This window comes from Sander lucioperca, chromosome 10 (assembly GCF_008315115.2).
Source record: "Sander lucioperca isolate FBNREF2018 chromosome 10, SLUC_FBN_1.2, whole genome shotgun sequence".
Lineage (NCBI taxonomy): Eukaryota > Metazoa > Chordata > Actinopteri > Perciformes > Percidae > Sander > Sander lucioperca.
This window is the reverse complement of record NC_050182.1, coordinates 16,195,345-16,217,131: the sequence shown is the minus strand read 5'-3', so window position 1 is coordinate 16,217,131 and position 21,787 is coordinate 16,195,345. Positions and strand designations below refer to the sequence as shown.

The window sequence follows — 21,787 nt, the reverse complement described above, 5'->3', positions numbered from 1 at the left end:
AAAAAACTCAAAGACATTCAGTTTACATATATGGAAAAAAGCAAATATTCATATTTGAGAGGGTGGAATCAAAAATATTTAGGCATTTTTGCTGATGTTTTTTGGATTAATTGACTTATCATCTCAGCTTTAATAACCCATAATGTGATTTACTTTAATGTCAGCAGACGCATTTCATGCACATACTGTAAGTCTTTTGGTTTCACATTTTTGTCTTTTGTCTTGGATATTTTGCATGTCATGTTTTTTTCTCTCCATTGGAGCCCAGTGTGGTTTTAGGTAGGTGTGGAGAAAAGGTGTGTATTAGTCCCACGTTACATGAATCACCCCTTCGTGGGCAGCTGAATCACTAATAATTCATCAGTTGAGGTCCGCCATGCTGCTGCCCTTACCCTGCCCATCATTAATCATGTGGCAGCTCTGGGGAAGTGAATGCAGAACGCGCCCAACAAACAGAATCAGGTCGCGCCTGAGTGATGGCTTCATTCAACCACTCCCAATAGCAACCACCAGTGTTAGCGCCATAAACGAGCGTAATGTGTTATTTCTTCTCATCTCCCTCAATTACACCGTGGAAAACAGCAGCGAGCTAGCTAACAGGCTAGTGGGCCAGCTGATTTCCCTCTTTTTTGTGGCTCACTGTAGTGCAAAAAGAGGTGTTTGTTTGAATAATGTTAACGGAAGGTCGACCTCTGGCACATTAAAATTGATCAGTCTCCATGGGTAGACCTCGATCCTGGGCCCTTGGAGGGAGTGAAAAATAGCAAAAGCAAAGCAATGCTCTTTTCTACACACAGTGCAGTTTTCAAGCTTTGGAGTGAATTGAGAGCTTTTAGCTCTATCATAATAAAAAATACTGTATCAACACAAGAACAAGGGGACAATGATTTACTATTCTACTCATTGGGGATAAAGGGGTTTTCTGAACACTCAGGAGCTTGCTTTATGCCAGACCCCAGAGAGTAATGAAAAGCTAGATTCACTGAGGCCATCAAAAGATGAGACCATTAAGAAGTTCAACTAGCTGGAGAAACAAGCAAAGACTCAGGAGAAAAGAAACCTTTCTGACAATACAAAGAGGGAAGAATAATTGCCATCATTATGCAGATGTACTGTAGATGCAGTGTGTGCATTTTACTAGTCTTAGTTTTGTGGTTTTATATTTCATTGAGGGTTATCACATATGAGTCAGTAACTCGTCTTAACTGATGAAAGGCAAAAAAAGCTGTATGCCATTTGTGCTGGATCTAGATGAAGGCTGAGTAAAGAAAATCCCACTCACGTTTTCTTTAAAGAAACAGGTGAAGTCCTCTGGGTGTCAAAGATCTGTAGGACGGATATATCCCACTTCCTTTTCTGTCTACCAGTCTTTCTCTCTCCTTGAAGATCTTGTTCAATCTTGCTGTCTCACCTCTCAGTATTTCCTCTCACTGCCTGTCTATCTGTCAGTCTGTCTGCGTATACCTCACTCTTTCCTGCCTCTATTCCTCTCTTGATAAAGTGGCGAGGGTGACCCTGAACACAAAGTGTCCTTCAGTGCCAAGAATGTGGACAGCACAATGCTCTTTCATTCTTAAGTAAATATAGACCAATGCCCGCTCCCCTGCGCACGCGCACACACACACACACACACACACACACACACACACACACACACACACACACACACACACACACACACACACACACACACACACACACACACGCACCCCTTTACGCCACACTCGGTCCTAAATGGACACACAAAACCACCACAGGCACACACATAGGCACAGATCATTGCCATCCACCAGATCGATTTACTGACAGCTCCGATGACAAGCGGCTAAAAGATGACACAATAGCTCCCTGTACAATAAGAGAGGCTGGACCAAATGACCGGAGCAGCTGAAAGAAACAGCTGGAATGGCCTCAGGAGAACAACTGGCTGCATTGGAACAACGAATGTCTGCTCAATAAATGTCACTAAAAGAAATATAAATTGATTTCAGCCCGCTCAGCACTATCCCACCTGGTTACAAAGAATACAAAGGTAAAGGCTGGGAAATGACAAGTGGGAAGAGAGAGGAGACTGGACTGTGGGGAGCGAGGGAAGACGTCGGAAAGAGAAAAGGAGAAAGATATAAAGAGGGCATCAGAATGGAAAACAAAGGGAAAGGAACAATTAAAACAAACAATTAAAAATCTGACCCTGGACTCTAAAAAGCAAGAGGTTAACAATACTGGAGCCAACACCTGAGACTTCCCACCCGATTCTGCTGTTGTACCCCACCTTTCGTTCTACTTCTATTTCTTTATCTCTTCTTTTAACTGCTCATCCACTTCTCGTATATTTCCTGTGTTGCTCCTACATAAAATATTTAGATTTTTTTAAATGAAGTGTGATGCTGTTCTTATCCAGGGAAGAAGTATAATGCTATATATTATCTACTGTACCATACATTATTGCTTAATTACTGTACATAGGCTCAATGTGTTTTTCAGTGACCAGTATTTGTATCATTAGTTGACTTGAAATTATTCTTGCACCTTTTCCGCATCGTAGATCTCGGGCAGAAACCTTGTATCTCCATATTTCATCATTTTAATTTCTTTTCACAAATGAATTGCTCTTGGTCACCCTTTAAATCTGTCTGCGTGTTTCACAAATATTTAAATGGTGACAAGGTGATTTCATCTGACTGAGCTAAATAGCTAGTAAAATGTTTTCAAATTATTAGCCTTTTTTCATTTCCTGAAAAGCAACAGTTTTGGACTGACGAGGTTTGTGCCTGACAGCGACGATATTCTTGTTTCTCATCATCTTTTACAGTGATCTTTGATTAGTTCGTGGAACTTGTTTGCTGTTCCGTCTCTATAAACGTGGTACTCTCTGTCTGGCAGAGTTCATTAGAGTTCATTAGAATTGTGTGCGTTTTGGGTGATATCCAGTTTTCTTCTATTTGCTCTGCTAACGAAAACTTAAAGGAAGCTGTGTGTGTGTGTGTGTGTGTGTGTTTTGTGTGTCGAAAAGTGGTTTTTATTATTCTGTACAAATAATTTGAAGGCAGCCCACATTTTTATTATAATTATCTGTGTTGTCAAGGCTGTATGGATTTGTGTATTTGTTGTCCAGTGGCACTGACTGACAGGGGCAAAAGCACACAGGGGCTGTGTGGAAAGAAGGCATCACTCAAGGCTACAGTATTGTGTGAGGATGGGGGGGGTTATTTATAAGCTTTTAGTGGCTACACCTGCCTCTGGAATATCAACACACAATACAAGCTATTGTTGCCAAGCCTTCTCTTCTCATCATACATCAGCAGTGACTGTCTGACTAAGAATAACTACAGGGACAAAACCGCTAAGGGGCCACCTTTTTATTAGTTACTTTTCCACTGTAAGACTCCTCCGCTTCCAAGTCCACCAGGAAGATCTCATGTCAGCGTTGTCTTTTTCTTACAGCTTATAGTATAAAAGTGGGGGCGCTGCTGTGTTTTATTAAAAGATCTGAGACATTAAAACATGTTTAATTTTTTACATTTTTACTAAGAATTTTCTAAAAGTACTACCATGCTTTAAACCTCAACCAGTGCTCAACCTGATTCATTTAGACCACTTATGCAAATCCATTAGGTTGCACTCTCCCAGAGCACCTAGAAGATGAACTGCGTAATTAATTTGTACATGTACCCGGTGAATCATGTATGGCAAGCCAAGAAGGAATAAATATTTGCTGAAAACTTGGAAAGACTTCTCGTGTTTTATCAATCATTAATGCTTATTCACAATTCATGTGCGCTCTGTGCTTTTACTTGCATACATTATGAATAAAAGCCAGAGTCAGAGTGACTGTGTGGCAAACATGTATTCCCTGTTGGATGTTCTTGCATTTAATCTGCACCTCACAGATGCCACAGATATCATACCCTTAATGTATGGGTCGCTGTGGAGAGAACAGGCTGTGATATGCCAGCTGTATTTGATGCCAAATTTAGGTCACTTTGCAGGAAACCAGTGAAAGAAGTGCAGGATGGTGGGACAGCATTTGGTTTTTTTTTTGTTTTTTTGGGGTGGGGGGGCGAGCGACATGAAGCTTGTTGGAGAGCCCACATCTGAAATACTGTATTTATGGATTTAAAAACATCAAACCCAAAAGAACTGTATTAGATTTGAATACAGTTGATTCTATTACTTTTAAACTTATTTAGATTTTTAATACCAACACCTGCTGACATCTGTTTAATGCAGTGTAGGGCTGAAACGATTCCTCGAGTAACTCGAATAATTCAATTACTAAAAATCCTCGATGCAAAATGATTTGCCTCGAAGCTTTGTTTATTCAATATTACCAACATTGTATCGCTGACAGTGTTTCCGCTCGGATGATTATTACTGTCGCACACCAGGCTGAAACTGGCACCAGTGTTGCCAACTTAGCGACTTTGTCGCTAGATTTAGCGACTTTTCAGACCCCCTTAGCGACTTTTTTTTTTCAAAAAAGCGACTAGCGACAAATCTAGCGACTTTTTGTGGTGTTATTGGAGACTTTTGGAGACTTGTTCTTACTATTCTCAACGAGGAGCTGGTGCTGCCGTGGGCCCCTCCCCCATCTGAAAGCACTCACGAGCGGCCCAGTCCTCGCACAGCAGTTCCTCCCAGCTGCAGTCAGAGCAGGAGATGTTAACCCCTCCGTGTCGAGACTGAAAATTAATCACGCATGCGGGAAGCCCCGCTGGCTTTTCCCGCCCAAAATGTAAATGTTCTTTGTCTAAAATAAATCACTGCACAAAAATAAATCACTGTCCGCATAGTCTGAGCAGGCAGTTAGAAGGGGAGAGGGGGGCCAGGGTGCGGGGGCCGATGTAGGTAGGAGAGACAGCGGGACGCGACGGGAGAAAGACGCCGCTGAGCTGGCCTGGCCCTGGGCAAGCCAGCCTTCTTTGAGAATTTCTTTTTTTACTTCAAAGATAGGCTAAGTAATAATTATAAGGTAAAATAAATCGGTTGTATGTTTATTTTAAAACAACCACAAGTAGATTAAGTGTTCATAAACCGCATAACGGCCAAAAAAGGCCTAAGTGCCACAAAGTAACAGACTATGCAAAATCTTTCTTTTCCGACAGTATGTGACAAATTCTAAAAAGTTACAGACTATTTGTTTCTTTATAATAGGCATACATAAATCACAATCATACTAGGCTAAATATAGGCTACCATCTGTGCCTGCACGGCGGCTGGAAAAAGACGCAGAGATGTAAGACACCGTGTCTCTACCTTACAATGATTTCGGTACACCAAACATAGATTTGCGCTCTGGAGTTCAGCTGATAAACTCTGCCATGAGACCCTGAATATCCAGATCATCCAAAATTTCTTTGTGGACGTGAAGCAGTGCCATGTGTGAAAGTCTACTCTGAGTGATAGTGCTACGGAGCCAGGTTTTCAGGCGTCGAAGAGCTGAGAAAGACCTTTCGGAGCCAGCCATAAACACTGGAATACAGAAGTGGATCAGCTGTTCCACCTCGGTGAAAAGCCCTCTTGTTTGTGGATGTAGAGCTGATACAATAAATCCTAAAATATCCCTCTCTTCATCCGACACCCCAAACATGACATACAAAATGTTGTGGAAAAGAAACAACCAGAGACATTTATAAGCTATCATTTTATTGTCATCGCAGTTTACAACAGGTGACAACACCTTGAACTGTGAAATTTCCTTTCATACTTTCCCTGTCGAAATAATTTTTTTCATTCAGAACAAAAGAAATTAACAGTTTACACAAATAATGTGCAAAATAATTGTTATTCTCAATTACTGTTTTTGTGATCATTAGGAGCCAAAATCATAATCACGATTAAAATTCTGATTAATTGCACAGCCCTAGTCTGAGCTAATTACACAAAAAAATCCCAACCCAATCCCCATACCTCATAGATCAAACGTAACGTGCGATGGACTGAAGTGCGGGTTGAATGCGGCAGGTCATCGGCATTGCATTTTTATGAACAATGATGATCTGGTCATGGGTCAAATCTCTTGCCTGCGTCCAGGTGGCATCTCATTTGCTCTTACTCATAGAACTGAATTTAACATTGCATCCAGTAACTACCCTTTTTCTTTTTGTTATTTTTATTGTCATGGCGGCTGCCACAACGGAACATTACCAGCAGAAGCACTGGTCCAATTTTCGTTTTCCTCTCCTGCCTAACAAAATATACAGCTGTGAAAATAACAATTGAAAATGTAGGCAAATGTCAGCAGCGCGGACTGGCACTGTTGCAGGAGAGTTGCCTGGACAGTATGAAAGAGGAAAGGTGCGAATGCAGGCACGGCTCTATGGAATAAATGGGTTATCTAACGCAACATTAAACTATAGACCTATCGATATAAATGGTATTGTTTTATCCCACATCTTGTCTGAAAATATACCACCCAGCCCTAATCCAGACAAAACATACATACATTTGATGTTGTAAAATAAAAGTGAGTTACTATCTACTCAATATTAGCAAGCTCAGACTGGACACTCCTCAGTGTTCAACAGCCATCTGTCAGTTTCAAGACTGAAGCGGTCATTGTTCCACAGGGAATTGTCTTGGTGGAAACTAAATATTACAAAACTTTCTTTTCGTTTTCTCAATTACTTGTGATTGGGCCCAGAATAAAACTTAATGGACAGCAAAGTCTCCTGGAAGATCCATCATTTCCTGGCAAGCCTTGACAGCTGTTTTCGTGCCTTTTTCTAATCAAGGACCCATTAAGTGCTCATTAAAATGCAAGAGAGGAGAGGGAGGGAGCGATGTGATTGCATCCAATTACATGCAAACTTCATCAAGTGATTTGGTCTGTAAGAGAGAGGTGTTGGTGCCTTTTCAATGGGATGGCAGGAAAAGGGCTGCCTAATGTGATTCACTTATGCCACGTCAAAGTGGAAAAGTACAATGACGTTTTTCTGTTGGATGCTGCTAAACTTTACACTGCCAGTCATCAGTGTTTTAGAAAAACAATGTATATGCAGTATCACTTCAGTGGTATGACAGAAACCAATACATGATGCTAAATGAAGCTTTTACTAGACAGTAGCCTAGTTCCTAGGGTTGTATACCGAATTCAATACTTTTTAGGCACCGACTGAATTGCCTCTAAAGTATTGAGTATCGGAAGAAATGCCTCGTCATTCAATACCCAAGGAGTAATCTCATCAGCAGCAGTGAGCCAATAAGCATGCAGCAGGATTCTATTATTTTATTATTTTCCTACTAGCTACTCTGCTGTACAGAATATTGACTTGACTTGCTACATCCATTAAACATACTGACTGAAGAAGATTGACACAGCTGTACAAGCTGTCAGTCAACAATAGTCAGTCAATAGACTACAGAACTCCTAAGTGGACAATTGTATTTTCCTGTTCAGGATGACCATGACTAGCATCATGTCAAATCTGAGAGAACTAAGGGGACAGCTAGCTCAACTTAGGCCTACATCATAGCATTTAAAATGGTGCATTATCAAACTTGGAGATCAGAGTACAGAATCATTAGCATGCATACATTTCAGTGGACCCAGTTATCTCTATGCACCTTGTCAGATAAGACAAATGTAGAAAAAAGATGGCTACCACCAAGATAGAGTGAGTGTTGCATGATAGTTTTATGACAAAGATACCCAAACTTATCCTTGTTAAGTTCTTTCAGTATCTTAAAAAATTCTAAAGGGGTGTCATTTTTTCAAAGGATACTCTCTCCATGCTGGAGATTTGCCTTAAATGTGGATAGTGAACATAGTAAATTAGGCAATCATAACTGTGTATACCCCTAAACATCCTATTGAAAGATGTTAATGTGAGTCTCTACCAGTACACTGTATCAAGAAAATCCAAAGGCATAAATCAAGTTTCAAGGACACATTGCAGTGTGTGCTTTTTTATTCTGAAGGAAGAAAGAATCAAGTATGTATATGTGGAGTTTTACCCAGCCTTCAACTTTTTACAAGAGTGAAACCTGGTTGCCTTCTGTTCTGTGCCATGTCCTTTCCAAACATGGCCAAAACACTCCTTTTCCCTTTTTAGTGTGTTGTCAGGATGATTGGCTACGAGTTAGAATCCTCTTTTGTTTCCCTGGTTCACTCCTCTTCGTCATTGTATGTCCTGTTTGATTCTTGTGGACTTAGTTTCCCCAAATGTTTCTTGACTGAATCTAACCCAATTTCTTTGTCTATCTACCTCCCACTTACTCACACTCACACAAGCCATTTCACATATTAATTTCATCGGCATGTTTTTTTTCTTGTTAGTTGTAACATTGGACTTTGCTGACGCATTGCCAGTTCCAGTGCTCTGCTCATGTTAAATCTTCCTTAACAATGCCATATTTCTTTCTGCTCCTCTATCAGCCTTATTCTCACTACAAGCACAGATCCCACTCGAATGTCAAGGGCAGCATAGCTGACTTGATCTCAAATCGCAGAACAGAAGCATCGTGTTCATTGACATGTTTGAGCTTTGAAGAGAGGTTCACAGGATGCCTGAGGGCTATGAAACACAACGTGCACCATACTGGTTTATACTTTTTGTTGTTTGCATAGAAAAATGTATTAGCAGCCCCCAACAACGTCCTCTTTTGCTGTAGCTATTTTCCTACAGTACAATTGAGCAAAACCTTTTCTGCAGTTTCCCTGGTCATGTAAAACCTTGTAAACCTGGCTTTATCGTTGACACGGCAGCGGACTGCGTGGTTTAACCCTTGTGTTGTCTTCCCGTCAACGACCCCGTCGATGATTTTGACGCCTTTTTTTTCACAGTTTGTTTTTGCTTTTTCCAACATTTTAAATTGTAAAATTTTTCTTCTACACATTTTCAGAGCTTATTTCTACGTCCCATATTTTCTGATATTAAAAAGATAGTTTAGAAAGACAGTAGCTCCCAAGACGGCGGCTGCCTGTATAGGCAAACACGACTGTCTTTATAATCTATCTTTTCAATAAACTGTCTGTAAACTTACAAAGTTCTCAATGCTTCGGTTAACATTTAGGGACCCTCATTATGCTACCGTGGAAGTGTGGTGATATTTTGAGCCTTTTTAGTGGTATAAATAACGATTTGTTTATGCTAGCGTTGTAAGCTAATCAGCGGTCCGCGCTAGCTTGTTTCAAGCTACAAACACATTCGATTAGCATGAAAACATGTCCCAGAGAGTGACTGAGTGGGTACACATCTGTTATTTTCCCCTAGGTTTGTTTTGCGCCGGAATTGTCCTTTTAAATATTGGGTTTCTGCCAATACCGAGTCAGATTTTTAGGATTGTCTCGGGACACCTCTAGAAAACAACAAATATGATTGTCGGACCTCTTTTTAAAGGTAAAAAAATAATGCTAACTAGAACTGCAAGCAGTTATGACGGGGCCCAAGCCACCCACGCCAGTCGCCCCCGACGCCCCGGGGGAGCGCGCGAAAGCGCAACCCGAAGCCGGGCGGCGGGGAGGCAAACGTCGATAAACATCGAGAGGCGCGAGCCGCGACGCCTGCGGTACGTCGCCGTTGCAAACGTAGCAGTCACCGGTTCACCTCCAAGCATATACGGACCACCTTTAAGAATGCTCTACAACAAACAAACTTCTTAACCCCCCTGACCGCGGGAGACAGCAGAGGGAAATGACAGAGTGACCGAGAGGGTGGAGGGGGGAGGCAGGTGTGGTGGTTGAAGGAGCAGGGGAGGTGGTCAAGTTGTTGCAAATGGCGTCATAGGCGCCGATTTATGTTTTCCTCCGTGGGTGCTTCGTGGGAAATTAAGCATCAATGCCACCGACATAACCAATCACGCTATGACAGGTGCTCCACTTAGCACCAACTGCAATGTTTAATTGCACGGTATCGCCACCTATGAATGGTGTTGATTTTGGATTGAAAAAGTGAGAGAAAAGAGTTGAATTTGTCCACTGTGAAGGTTGTAGAAACTTTGTCAGGTGGGTTAAGAAGTTTGTTTTATTGTAAAAAACCAAAGGAGCAAGCAAAAGTAAAAACCAAAACCTAACGGTAATAGGCAAACGTCAGTAAATATTGAGAAGTGTGAGCTGCAAGGTCTGTGGTACATTTCCATTGCAAATATCCCATTAAAATTGAGTAAAAGGGCCAAAACATGTATACGTTGATTATAGCGCCCCCTAATGGCCGATCTTCGCCAAATTTGGTACTGAGCCTCAGAGCCGCATGCCGAACGAGCACCACAAGTTTCGTGGTGATTGCTTTTACCGTGGCAGAGATATTGCATATGCAAATTTCCCATTTAAATGCATTGAGTTATTGGCCATAACAAATAAACGTTGCTTATAGCGCCCCCTAAAGGCCGATCTTCGCCAAATTTGGTACAGAGCATCATAGTGGCATGTTGAATAATGTTCCCAAGATCCTTGCTGATAACATTTAATTTGGCTGAGATATGATATGATACGTGTGTGGTAGCTAGCTATGAAAATTTGTTTGGTCGTCAAATGCGCATACTTTAACGTAGCAAAATTCCTTGAGTAACTTTTGGTCAGGTCCATCTGGAGATGCTACCTACCAGGTTTCGAGCTGATCCGTCGCACGGCCTAGGACGAGTTCGAAAAAGTTGGTATTGCGCGATATTGCGAAAAAGATTTTAAGCAAAAATGGGCGTGGCCTATATCATGTGATTCAGCTTGATTCAAGGAACACGGGGATGTAAGGGTTTCTAATGTGCGATGTGTAATGTGGGAGTTAAAGGCAAAAAACCATTATAGCGCCACCTAGTGGTCCACATGTGTAATTTTTGGTAGGTGTGGTCCATGACCCATTGTCTATCTACCCTGTAAATTTAAAGTTGTTCACATTAGTGTAAGTGGTGAATCTAGACTTGGGTCCCATAGGCCGCACCCACGTTGACCCCTCAGTACCCCACTCTAGACATGGCCTCAGGAGTGTCCCTAGATGGTGCCCATCAAATTTTGTAAAAATCGGATGAGCCGTTCATGAGATATAAACTTTTTGTACTTGTAGCGCCCCCTAGTGACCAATCTTCGTAAAACGCGTGTGGCCCCTCCAGAGGGTCATGGAAAACAAGAATCTAAAGTTTGGCATTGATACCCTTTATTTTGGCTGAGATATGGCAAAGTTGGTGTTTTAATCGTTAGCTACACAAATTTGTTCGTGCGTAATATGCGCAATTTTTATCCTATAAAAAATCTTTTTATTAACATTTTGTCAGGTCAGTCTGGAGATGCTACGGTCCAAGTTTCGTGCAGATCGGTCGCACGGTCTAGGAGGAGTTCGAAAAAGTAGGTTTTTGATAAATCACGATTTTTCACGCATAAAAGTCTAGGCGGAAATGGGCGTGGCCTATATCACGTGATTCAGTTGGATCCAGGGAACGTGTGGATATGTGTATTTTTAATGTGTGATGTACGGTTTGGGAGTTATAGGGCCAAACGTGTATCTCTGCTATAGCGCCACCTAGTGGTGGAAGTTTTTTTGTCTGAGGTCCTTGCGGAGTTTTGGACCAGTCCTGAAAATGCCAACCCCCCACCATGTACGGTTTAAGCTGTAGTCGGAGTTTTAGGCGGAGAAGAATAATAATGATGATGAAAAATAAAAATAATCAGTAGAAAAACAATAGGGTTCTACAGCCCTGCTGTATGAACGGCATAGCTTTGCTATTGCCCGTTCTTACAGACTCGGGCTTGGACCCCTAATCAGTAGAAAAACAATAGGGTTCTACAGCCCTGCTGTATGAACGGCATAGCAAAGCTATTGCCCGTTCTTACAGACTCGGGCTTGGACCCCTAAATATGTAGCTTCTACTGTAATAGTGACTCGGTTCTTAGATCCTTTAAATGAGACCCTATTACTTCTACCCTGTTACCTGTGGGTGTGTATAAAGGTCAGGCTTTTACTGTAAAATATTCCATTAGGGTATCTGTTAGCAGTTGCATAACCAAGCACACAATAGGTTTTAAGATTAGAGATGCATCCAAGGCTCATATTATCCTTTTGGAAAACGTCCAATGCATGGAGATAGATGCACTGTTCCCCACCTTTGTGTTGAACAGTTACTGTAAATGGGAGAATCACTTCCTCTTCTTGCTGCTTGAAAAAACTCAAAATCTCAAATTGTAGGTGAATCCCCTTCCAAATTACAAAAGCTGCTCTGTATTTTTGAGATAATTTCAAACCAGATTCTAAATGGGATCATCTTTCCTTGAAATTCTACAAACATAATCTTCCTTGATTTAAAACGAACACTACTTGGCAACAAGCAGGCTGTTGAGTTGAACTTTGGATCCCTTGCACAATCCACCTTACCTCCTTATTGTCTAAGACAGTGAATATGTACGGTGCAACAGATTTTGCCTTTTTAAATACAGCACCTTTTTTATATTTAATACGCTACAGAAGTTTATTCTGTCATGTGTTATTCTCCTCACCTGGCGACTAAGGAACAGAAATTAATATAACTCAAACTTTCTAACATACATTTTAGTAAACATTGATAATCTGTAAATACAAAATAAAATAAAGGTGTAACTTTATATAACATGTATTCATTTATTTGCATTCCTTCGGCACACTTTTGTCCACAATACACAGATTGTGTTGTACATCTACAATGTGTCCATATGTGACTCACATCGCACTCTTTCAATACACCTGACGTTATTACTTTGCAACTGTGTATAAAAGACTGTGCTCTGGCTATTACAAACCTAGCTGTTATCAGTGTGGCTTAGGTTGCACCATGACCATGACCTTCTCTATGTATCTTTACAACAATAAGAATATCAAAATGAGTTCATGAACTGTGTGAGTCAGAAAAAATATAAAACATTTCTTTTTTATGTACAGATGCAAACACTGATAATACTGAAATATGTTGAGTGTAAAAATAGGAATATATTCATTTCTAGTATAAATTCAGTAATTTCAGTCCCATTTCAAACAGCTCAAAGGGTGACAGTAGGCATCAGACTTCATTGAATGCTTTGCTCAGCCATAAAGCAATCGGGTTTGTTTTCATATCTAATCTGTAAGGCTGACTGTACATTGTAATTTTAAAATGACCAGATTGGGTTTGTGTATTTTAAAAGGGTTTAATAAGTCGCCATAGTGATGGCACACAAATGCCCCGGCTGACTGTGTGATTGCAGCTCTTCTGAAAAAGAAAACTGATTTGAGTGGTCAGACTGAGATGAATTGTAAAAAGCAATTGAAATTTAAAAATTAATTTTAATGCATTTCAAAGCACTTACAACATGACAGGTGTGATTGTTTGTTTTTTCATTATGCAAACCAAACAGATTCTAGCTGTCTGAACACGACTATCATAGCAATGTCAATATTTATGTTTAATATACTGAGATACACTGAAATATTAGTATTAAGGGACACTTTGAACTTTAGATGTAGATGGCTTTTATTCCCTTCTCTTATCTACACTAAAACGTGTGACAAGAGAAGTCCAGAGTAGAATATATCATTTATGAAAGATGTAAACTTTGGGTTCAGCTTTCAACAATTTAACATCTTTTAAAATACGTTTTCTGTTTGTAAAAATGTGGTTAATTTTGTTGAAAGCAAAGATTTGACAAAGTAAACAAGGACATTACAATGTATATAAAATTATTTCTTAATATTTAAACTCACAAGTTAGGAGTATCCATACTTATTTTCTTTTTACATTTTGCAATTCTGGATTAATAAATAAAACCAGATTTGCAGCAAAGCATCATGTATCACATATTTGATGTACAATTTATTTAAAGTTCCAGATGTTAAATATGACTTGGATCAGGATAAATTTGGACTATGTTGAAGGAGAGTTTAAACATCTGTCTTTGCATCATCAGACACACAGCAGACAGCAAAGCCATTCAGTTCTGTATAGGCACTAAAGCACCTCAGTGCTCCCATCAACTTCCTCCTCTCTCTTTTGTTAAAAGAGGGTACTGCGATGAAACGTCTTTAACGTTATTTGATGAAATGAGAAAAAGCAAGTCTTAGACATTATAGAGAGGAGAATTATTCTTGAATTTGTACCATCCAACCTCCTAGAAGAATTTCCCTTGGTCTCTCCTCTCCTCCTCTGTCTTCATCTTCATCACCTGACTCCTCCTTTTTGGGGCCCGTCCAGGTCCACGGATAGTTTGTCTTTCTGTATTCACAACTGTCTTTGGATGCAGGCATCCAGTTTTGTTTGTAACCTGATTCAAATATGGCATTATCAGGTGGTGTGGTCTGACATTCCTGGTGGAAATAAGGAGCAACTGGTTGAGTTTGGAAATAATGGTTGTTGCTGTAGGGCTGGGTTGGTGATTGCACAGCGCTATCATCACACCCTGAGTCTGACCACTCTGAGCTGTCGAAGCTCTGCAAGGATGCCAATGATGGCCTGTCCTTCTTGGAGTCTATGAGGTCAGATAAAAGGGGTTTTCTCTCTGGGATAAGGGGTGATACTGTGTCATCTGTGCTGCTCTGTAACTGAAAAGGGAGTAAAGGCAACACAAGTTGGCCGTTGGTATCCCTCACTGTTTGCAACAGCAGTGGCCTGGCTGGATTGCTCTCACAAGGGTCCAGATCAGGTAACGGTCGTACTCCATTTGAAGTCAGGTTTGGACTCGCTCCACCTTTATCCCAGCTTTCTCCACTGGAAGATGATGGGAGGTAACTGGTTTCTCTGTTGTCGTTGGTTGCCTGCTGAAAGTCTTCATTCTGTTCAGCAGGGACATGGACAGCCACAACACTGTAGATTTCTGAGGACTGGGCGCTTGTGTCCTCTGGATTTGAGGTCCGACTGTGTGCACCTGTGTCCACAGAGGAGCCAGTGCTGCCTTGCCAGGGAATGTCCTGGGGGGAATAACCTCCAGACCCAATTGGAGGCATATTTGGCTTTACTCGGATTGTTGTGTAAACTGTTTTGTCACTTGGAACGCAGCCCTCCGGTTTGGAAATGATGAGATTCCTATCTGGAGACTGCAGTACTCTTGGCTGGGTGCTGAGTGTGGTTATCTGTTTTGAAGATAAGGAAGACAGACCCATCAAAGTCTAACAAGTGCTTGACTTTTGTAGATCAATAAACATCTATTAATGAGATTAGAAAATGCATACAGAAATATTAAAATGTGGGAACTATACCATGTGATAAAACTTTATAAGGTGAATATGTTGGCTTTTTATAAGATGTATTAAAACAAAAAATGTGCCTTCGTCACCACACAAAACTTGGACCACACTACATTTGTCTTGTCATCACTGAAAGCCCCATGAGTCAACGTATTTAATTGTTTTTAGGTTCCTGCGTCACATAAACACATTCAGCATGTATACAGTAATGTGCCAGAGGGCTTGATTTTCCAGTAAGGCAACATTTCCTTGTCGACACACCAAAGGACACTGCAGAAACAATTGTCTTACCAATAGCTGTGGCATGCTCTTTTTCATTCCACCCTTCGCATAGTTGCACATACACACAACTGCCATTATGATTATGGCCGTCAGAAGAGCAGCACTCACGAGAACCCATGGCAAAAGCATCAGAGGATCATCTGAGGGAAAAGAGACTTGGTGTCATCATCAATCCGGAAAAAAACACAACAGATCTGTTAAATCAGGTACCCTCGAGCTCTTTTAAAACGGCAGAGTTATAAAAAGTCCCATTGTGACACACAAGCTTAGGCATGTTCTCAGGGAGTAGCACTGTAGCACGACTGTGTGACGTAGGGCTGTTGATATACCAGTATATATAAGTACTTCTCAGAAGTATGTTGATTAACAGGAACCTATCTCAACAGACATTTACACAGCAACCTATAGAAGAGGATTCCCCCCTCCCATCAGGAATAGTAATGAGTTATAAAAATATAATGTTGTGTGTAGTTGTGCTGTATTCCTTATTGTCAGTTTTAGCAGTAGAGAGAGAATAAACAATAAGGAAAGCTAAGGTGAGAAGAATGTCACCTTTGCAAACAGACAGTCAAATCTAATCTCCTGTCTCATCAGAAAGACAACAACAGATAAGGGAGAGGTCACTGCCCAAATACTTATGAGAGCATTTTCTTTGGAAAAGCTCTATTATTCAATAGTTATAAGAGTATTTGAAGATGTATGTATTCACAGTATGAACGATATCAGCATTGTGGCCAAAACCAATAATTTCTGTTTCAATGTAAAACCAGCATCTGCCTTGTTTAAAGTGAGTTTAGTACACAGTAACTGTAATACTGTGACAGTGAGGCTTGGAGCATTGAAGGCATCTATAACAGGACTGATTCATAACAAACTGTTCTTATCTCCTAAAGTGATTGCAGCCACTTGGAAACGAATGTTTGAAATAAATCAAGACCAAGAACTTTAAATCAAACGCAGAAAACGCAACATTTTCAAGTATCTTCATTCTTGCATTTTCTACATAGCCGGCGGGTCCTTGATAGCTCTAAGATGCTGAGTGTTACAATGTTGTCCTCAAGTGAAATAAAGTTTTTGTCTATAGTGGTAAATCTGCTCCCTTCAGTCAAGTTTTTAGAAATGTATATACAGTTATTCATTAACTTTATCCATTCAAAATTGGCAAGTGATTGAGTTTATATATATATATATATATATATATATATATATATATATATATATATATATATATATATTTTTATATATATTTTTATATATATATATATATATATATATATATATATATATATATATATTTTTATATATATAGTTGATAAAAACCCTATATGAAACCCCACAAATGTATTAACAAAAAATCATCCACACCTGAATTTTGTATTAAATATTGGGCAGAAAATGCAGAAATGCATTTCTTAGCAATTTTTGTTATTCCAGTATGGAGTTATTACCAATATTAATGTGTTGATCAGTATATTGTGCACTTTTACTAAGACTGTGTAAGAGGAGAAGAGGTTTTATTCTGCATTATCCTCACCTGGCAGTGTGACACAGAAGGGGGCAATCGTACTGTTGGGGCGACCCCATTCAGAAGACGGCTGGTAGACCACATATCCACAGTACTCCGTTTGGTTGTTCTTCAAGTTGATGACGAACTGGCCAGTTGTGGTTTTATTAACCTGGAGACAGAGGGTGATATGGATGATAACTTATCTGAACTGATTTGGTCCATTGCCGTTTTCACAAGTCAGATTAACAAGGAACTTATAATTTAGTTTGTCTGGATCATTTTAAGAATCAATCGGTATGTTTGTCAACCAAATTTAATTGATGTAATGTAAACATACAATCAACGGCATCTGAAAATATTAACTTGTGTGTAGTTGTGTTCAGTGTTAGATTTCTTTTATATCATTGGTTTTACTCTTTTATCATATTTTATCTAATGGCTTGTATAATTATATGACTGAATATTTGTACCCCTATATAGTGTTTCAATGGAGACTCACCTGTGCAGCCCACTTTGGATGGGTGATATTTAAGGTATAAACAATTACAGTTTTGGAAGGTCCATTTTTGCTGCTGGATATGATGTCCGCAACGGAGACTCCTTTTGGCCCCAAGGGCAGGGTGACATTAACATGCAGGGATGACACTGTTGTGTATGTAGACAAGATTGGTGGACCCAAAATAGCTATGAGGGCAAAAAACAATGAATGAATTAATGTTGCATTAGAATACATCTGGAGGAAACAAAGAAATGCATGAATGAGCGTGGAGATTCTTACTTTCTGCTATAGGTTTAAACCTGTTGGTGCTGGAAAGTAAGCTGCCGTTAGAGTACACAAGAGCCCGGTAGTAAACGTCAGGAACTGATGGGGTTTCTGCAGTCAGGTTACAGGATAGAGCAGTAATGTTCTGACACTCCTCTTTTATCTGATTTCCTCCATCCTTAGCATCACTGTAAAAATGACAGTACAATGTGATCAAATTGTGATACTGGAACCACCTGAAAATGGCAGTGTATCACTGTAGGTTCACTGGTCCTGTATGAAAACAAAAGTGTGCTGTGTGGAGTTTAATTAACCATTTGATACAGTCGATTATTCACTAGTTTAAGACTCTTGTATGAAATTCTGGCACTGAGGCAGTTCTGTGCAGTACATGGCTATAGTGAAACCATCCTGACCATGCTAAATCAGCCATTTATCATTGGAACACAGTTTCTTTTTGAAGGAGACAAATTACAGCATTTTGTTGTAACCAGAAACCGACATTGAACGAGCATAGTTAAACCAGTCTTCCTCTGCAGCTGATTTGATGCTGGAAGTCAATCCAGGTATTCTAGGTGACAGTGGATGAGAGAAACGTCAATAGGAAAGAGATGGCACTTGACATTTGTCTGGGAGACTGTGTCATGAGTAATTGGACGAGATGACATTTCCACTTTGTAGAGAGTAAGTTAAATGAAGAAAGAAAGATTTGACATGGCAGCCATAAAAACGCTCTATGAATATCTTCTTTCAATGAAGAGAGCAGAGTGCAGTTCATGCTAATGACTGGGAATGTGCTCTATAGCTATTCTATAGTGTTACTTCTAAGCTGTTGGCAGTTGAGTTAAATGTAAGCAACAGCATGGTACACTTCAATATCTGCCTGCCAGTTTTTGAGCAATGCATTTATAGAGCCACTAGCCATTTCTATAAGAGAGCGAGGGATAAGAGGCTGCAAAAGAAAGCCAGAAATGCACCTAGTATTGCATCCACACAAGATACAATTTCTAGATCTTAAAGGGTAAGGCTGGCTGTTTTCTATATTTTTGTTATTTTCAAAAAAATCCCATGAAAAGACCAAAACCAATGACTTGTCTGCGGCTCTCAACCACAAATCTTTTTGTTCCAACTGAAGATGTAAATGTAAACAAAGGTAAAACAATGTCCTTAAATCAGCTGAGCACTGTAGTTTTTAGCAAACTTTACGTAAAGAGAAGTAAATGGTGTAATTTTCCGAGACTTTTTTTAGCTGTGGATTTGGTGTGTCTGAGTATTCATGGCAGCAGGATGGTACGTGGAATCGGCTCAAAATGAACTCCATGGTAACAACGGATGTCTCTGGTACAGAATAAGCTAGTACTTGTCAGTCGCTCTTGGTCTTTGTTGCCAGGCGGCCAGGGTTACATTCTTAATTTGTTAGCAGTCTACAAAATGCTCATTTTACAGAGCCTCGACATGGACACTGACACTATGAGCTAACGGAGTGTTTACCCTTCAAATGCATTTTTCCTGCTTTGACCCACCTCTCCATATGGATCTCTACATGGAGGCTCAAAGGTGCAAGAGGGCAATGGAAATAAAGGTGTAGTAATAAATCATCACTCATCCTTCATCCTAAGTTTTACCTCCAGTACTGGATGCTATAGAGGACCTTTTCTCCAGGGAATGTAGGCTTCACGGGGTCCCACTTGAGTATGTTATAAAAGTTCTCGGATTCAAAATGCACTCCCCCATTGCCAGGTGAAAAAGAAACTGTGGGGAAAAAAAGGGAACAAGAGCAAAGTCTATGTGAATCATTTTATGGTGAATAGCAATGTTTTGTGCTTCTACTCATTCAGCCTAGTTCATTTTCATATCTGTATAATTTATAAATCCAAATCTTAAAGAAATGTTATTTGATTTATAGTAGCCTACATTTGCACTGTTTATATTTTAAAGTTTTTATACTTTGTGCTAAATTGCAACTAAGTAGGGGCACTATTCTCTACTGTACTACTACAACTACTGTACTACTACTGTACTGCCGCAGACAACCTTTCGCACTCGGGTTACATCTTGCTTTTATCTGCGTTTCAGCCCAAATTTTTAATGGCAGCACATACTGTAAACAACAATTAAGCCCCAGCATCCCAGCCGGTGCTGCTCCCACATAAATATGAAGACCTTTTTTACAGTAGAGCTGCGAAGGCCTCAGTGATCCAGCATGGGAGGGAAATTATGTAAGATGGACTTTGTTTTTGCTGGTGGCTGAAACTAAAGATGGCTCTTTGTTTTTTGATACAAGGAAATAACTGCCCGCTCTTGTGCTGGCATACAGGAAAGTGATGCAAAACACCATCCTATATTTTATAGCTTGAGTTATTAATACATAGACCACATTTTAATAATGAAATGCCATATACTGTATGCAGTGCTAGTGGTATACATACCAAATCAGGGCATTTACAGTTTTAATGGTATAGCCCATGTAGTTTATAAAAGATGTTAAAGACACGGTTGAAAATTACACACACATTTTATTTAAAATTAGCATTTATATAAGCTGTACAATGATATATTCATTATTCAGCAGCCAGACTTTAAAATGAAATCGCATTTTCCATCAATCACTATCATTTAAAGCGACCGCGGTCCTGATTGTGTTCTGGGACTCTCATTCATTTCAAATTGGAGGGAATCACTGTCAAATGCATTATTAGGCTTCACTGCATTGTTGTTATTTTTCTCCTAATAGGACTACTTTTTGAAAACATGACCCATTTCAATATTTGATTGTCTGTAATCAACATCTGTAAATGAAAACATAAATCCATATTAGCTCAACTGTACTCACCATAGCAGAACAGAAAGAGGATGCTGACCTCCATAGACCACATCTTTATTACGGATGTGGGTCACAAAAAAAATACCAAAGTATTACTCTGAAGCTGCCGTCGCGAAGTTGTGAGATTTAAACAAAAGCAACATATAATACAAATACACGTAATCTCCTTTATCTCCAAATTCCCCAAAACAAAACCAGAGTCAATGTCAAAAGGGCTGTAAAATATTAAAACTAAATAGGGTTTCAATGCATATGTCTGGCTTCCGCTTCGCAACCATCTCTAATGTGTTCTGGGAAAGGAGTGGCTTTACTCAGGTGTGCAGGTGTACTTTGGCTCATGTTATCACTGTGTTCCTGTTTTTCTGCTTAATGTTCCGCCCACTTGCATTCCCTCTCTAGACTCTCTACTTCCCTTTTCTTCCCTCCTACCTTCTCCATCTCTCTTTCTCCCCCCCACCCCTCTCTCGTCTGATCAAGACAGAAAGTGAAAAGAACACACTTATACAAACATGAGGTCTGAGGAGTATAATTCTGGTTTAAAGACAATTATGTACATAGAAGCTGAAACAAACTGATGTCGGCTCATAGACATTGTTATCACAGGTTTGGTAATGAACAAACAAACAGCTGAATGAGTAAATGTATGAATAGGCATGTAATTTATGTTCCCGTCGCAGTAATTATAATATTAGAGCAATGATTCAAAACAAGCTGGGAGACGTGCTTTCTTTTACCCTGATGTAAACCTTATATGCAGACTTATTATCAGTTTTTTCACTTATTATTAAAGGGCTTGTGTACACACAAACAAAATCGAAGGCCCGTTTAATGGTTATCCTTTGTTAACAGAAATCAGTTGTGTCATACAGGATCAGCTGATATGGTAGTGCTGGTACTCCAACATGTCTACTTTCCTAAAGTGCAAAGTTAATTTTCTTTTTTGTTATAGTTAAATAGTGTTTTTAAATGTTTTTTTGCAACTTTTATTGTCAATTCAGGAGCCTGTTACGAAAGAATCATAGGTGGTGGTGATGGCGCAGTGGATATAACACATGCCTTTGGTGTATTCCCACTGCGATACATCAACTAATGTGTCCCTGAGCATGACACTTAACCCCTAGTTGCTCCAGAGGCGTGCAACCTCTGATATATAGCAATTGTAAGTTGCTTTGGATAAAAGCGTCAGCTAAATGACATGTAATGTAATGTAATGTAATCATAAAATGATATGTAGCATGCTAGCTTACGGTTGCATCATGGTTGGCTGATGTGCTGTGGCGAAAGTTTGATAAAATAAT

At 39.8% G+C, this 21,787-nt stretch overlaps 2 protein-coding genes across 3 annotated transcripts in view; both read right to left on the bottom strand.

Moving 5' to 3' along the window:
- The window catches only part of myom3 (myomesin 3), a 67,982-nt gene extending 66,421 nt beyond the window's left edge, over window positions 1-1,561 (bottom strand). Inside the window, exon 1 of one of the 2 annotated variants that reach the window (XR_004107587.2) lies at window positions 1,283-1,561. The gene's annotated coding sequence lies outside the window, so the exon portion shown is untranslated. The remainder of the gene's footprint in view (window positions 1-1,282) is intronic. The other variant, XM_031314562.2, reaches the window with a different exon arrangement.
- An 11,639-nt stretch (window positions 1,562-13,200) lies between these two features.
- On the bottom strand, window positions 13,201-20,801 carry ifnlr1 (interferon lambda receptor 1). The gene is made up of 7 exons (XM_031314551.2): window positions 20,499-20,801; window positions 19,291-19,417; window positions 17,681-17,853; window positions 17,402-17,586; window positions 16,930-17,071; window positions 15,405-15,535; window positions 13,201-14,999 (listed from the first exon to the last, which is right to left on the bottom strand). The coding sequence occupies exons 1-7, from the start codon at window positions 20,539-20,541 to the stop codon at window positions 14,013-14,015; spliced, it is 1,788 nt and encodes a 595-aa protein (XP_031170411.1). The 5' UTR covers window positions 20,542-20,801; the 3' UTR covers window positions 13,201-14,012.
- Window positions 20,802-21,787: the final 986 nt, after the last annotated feature.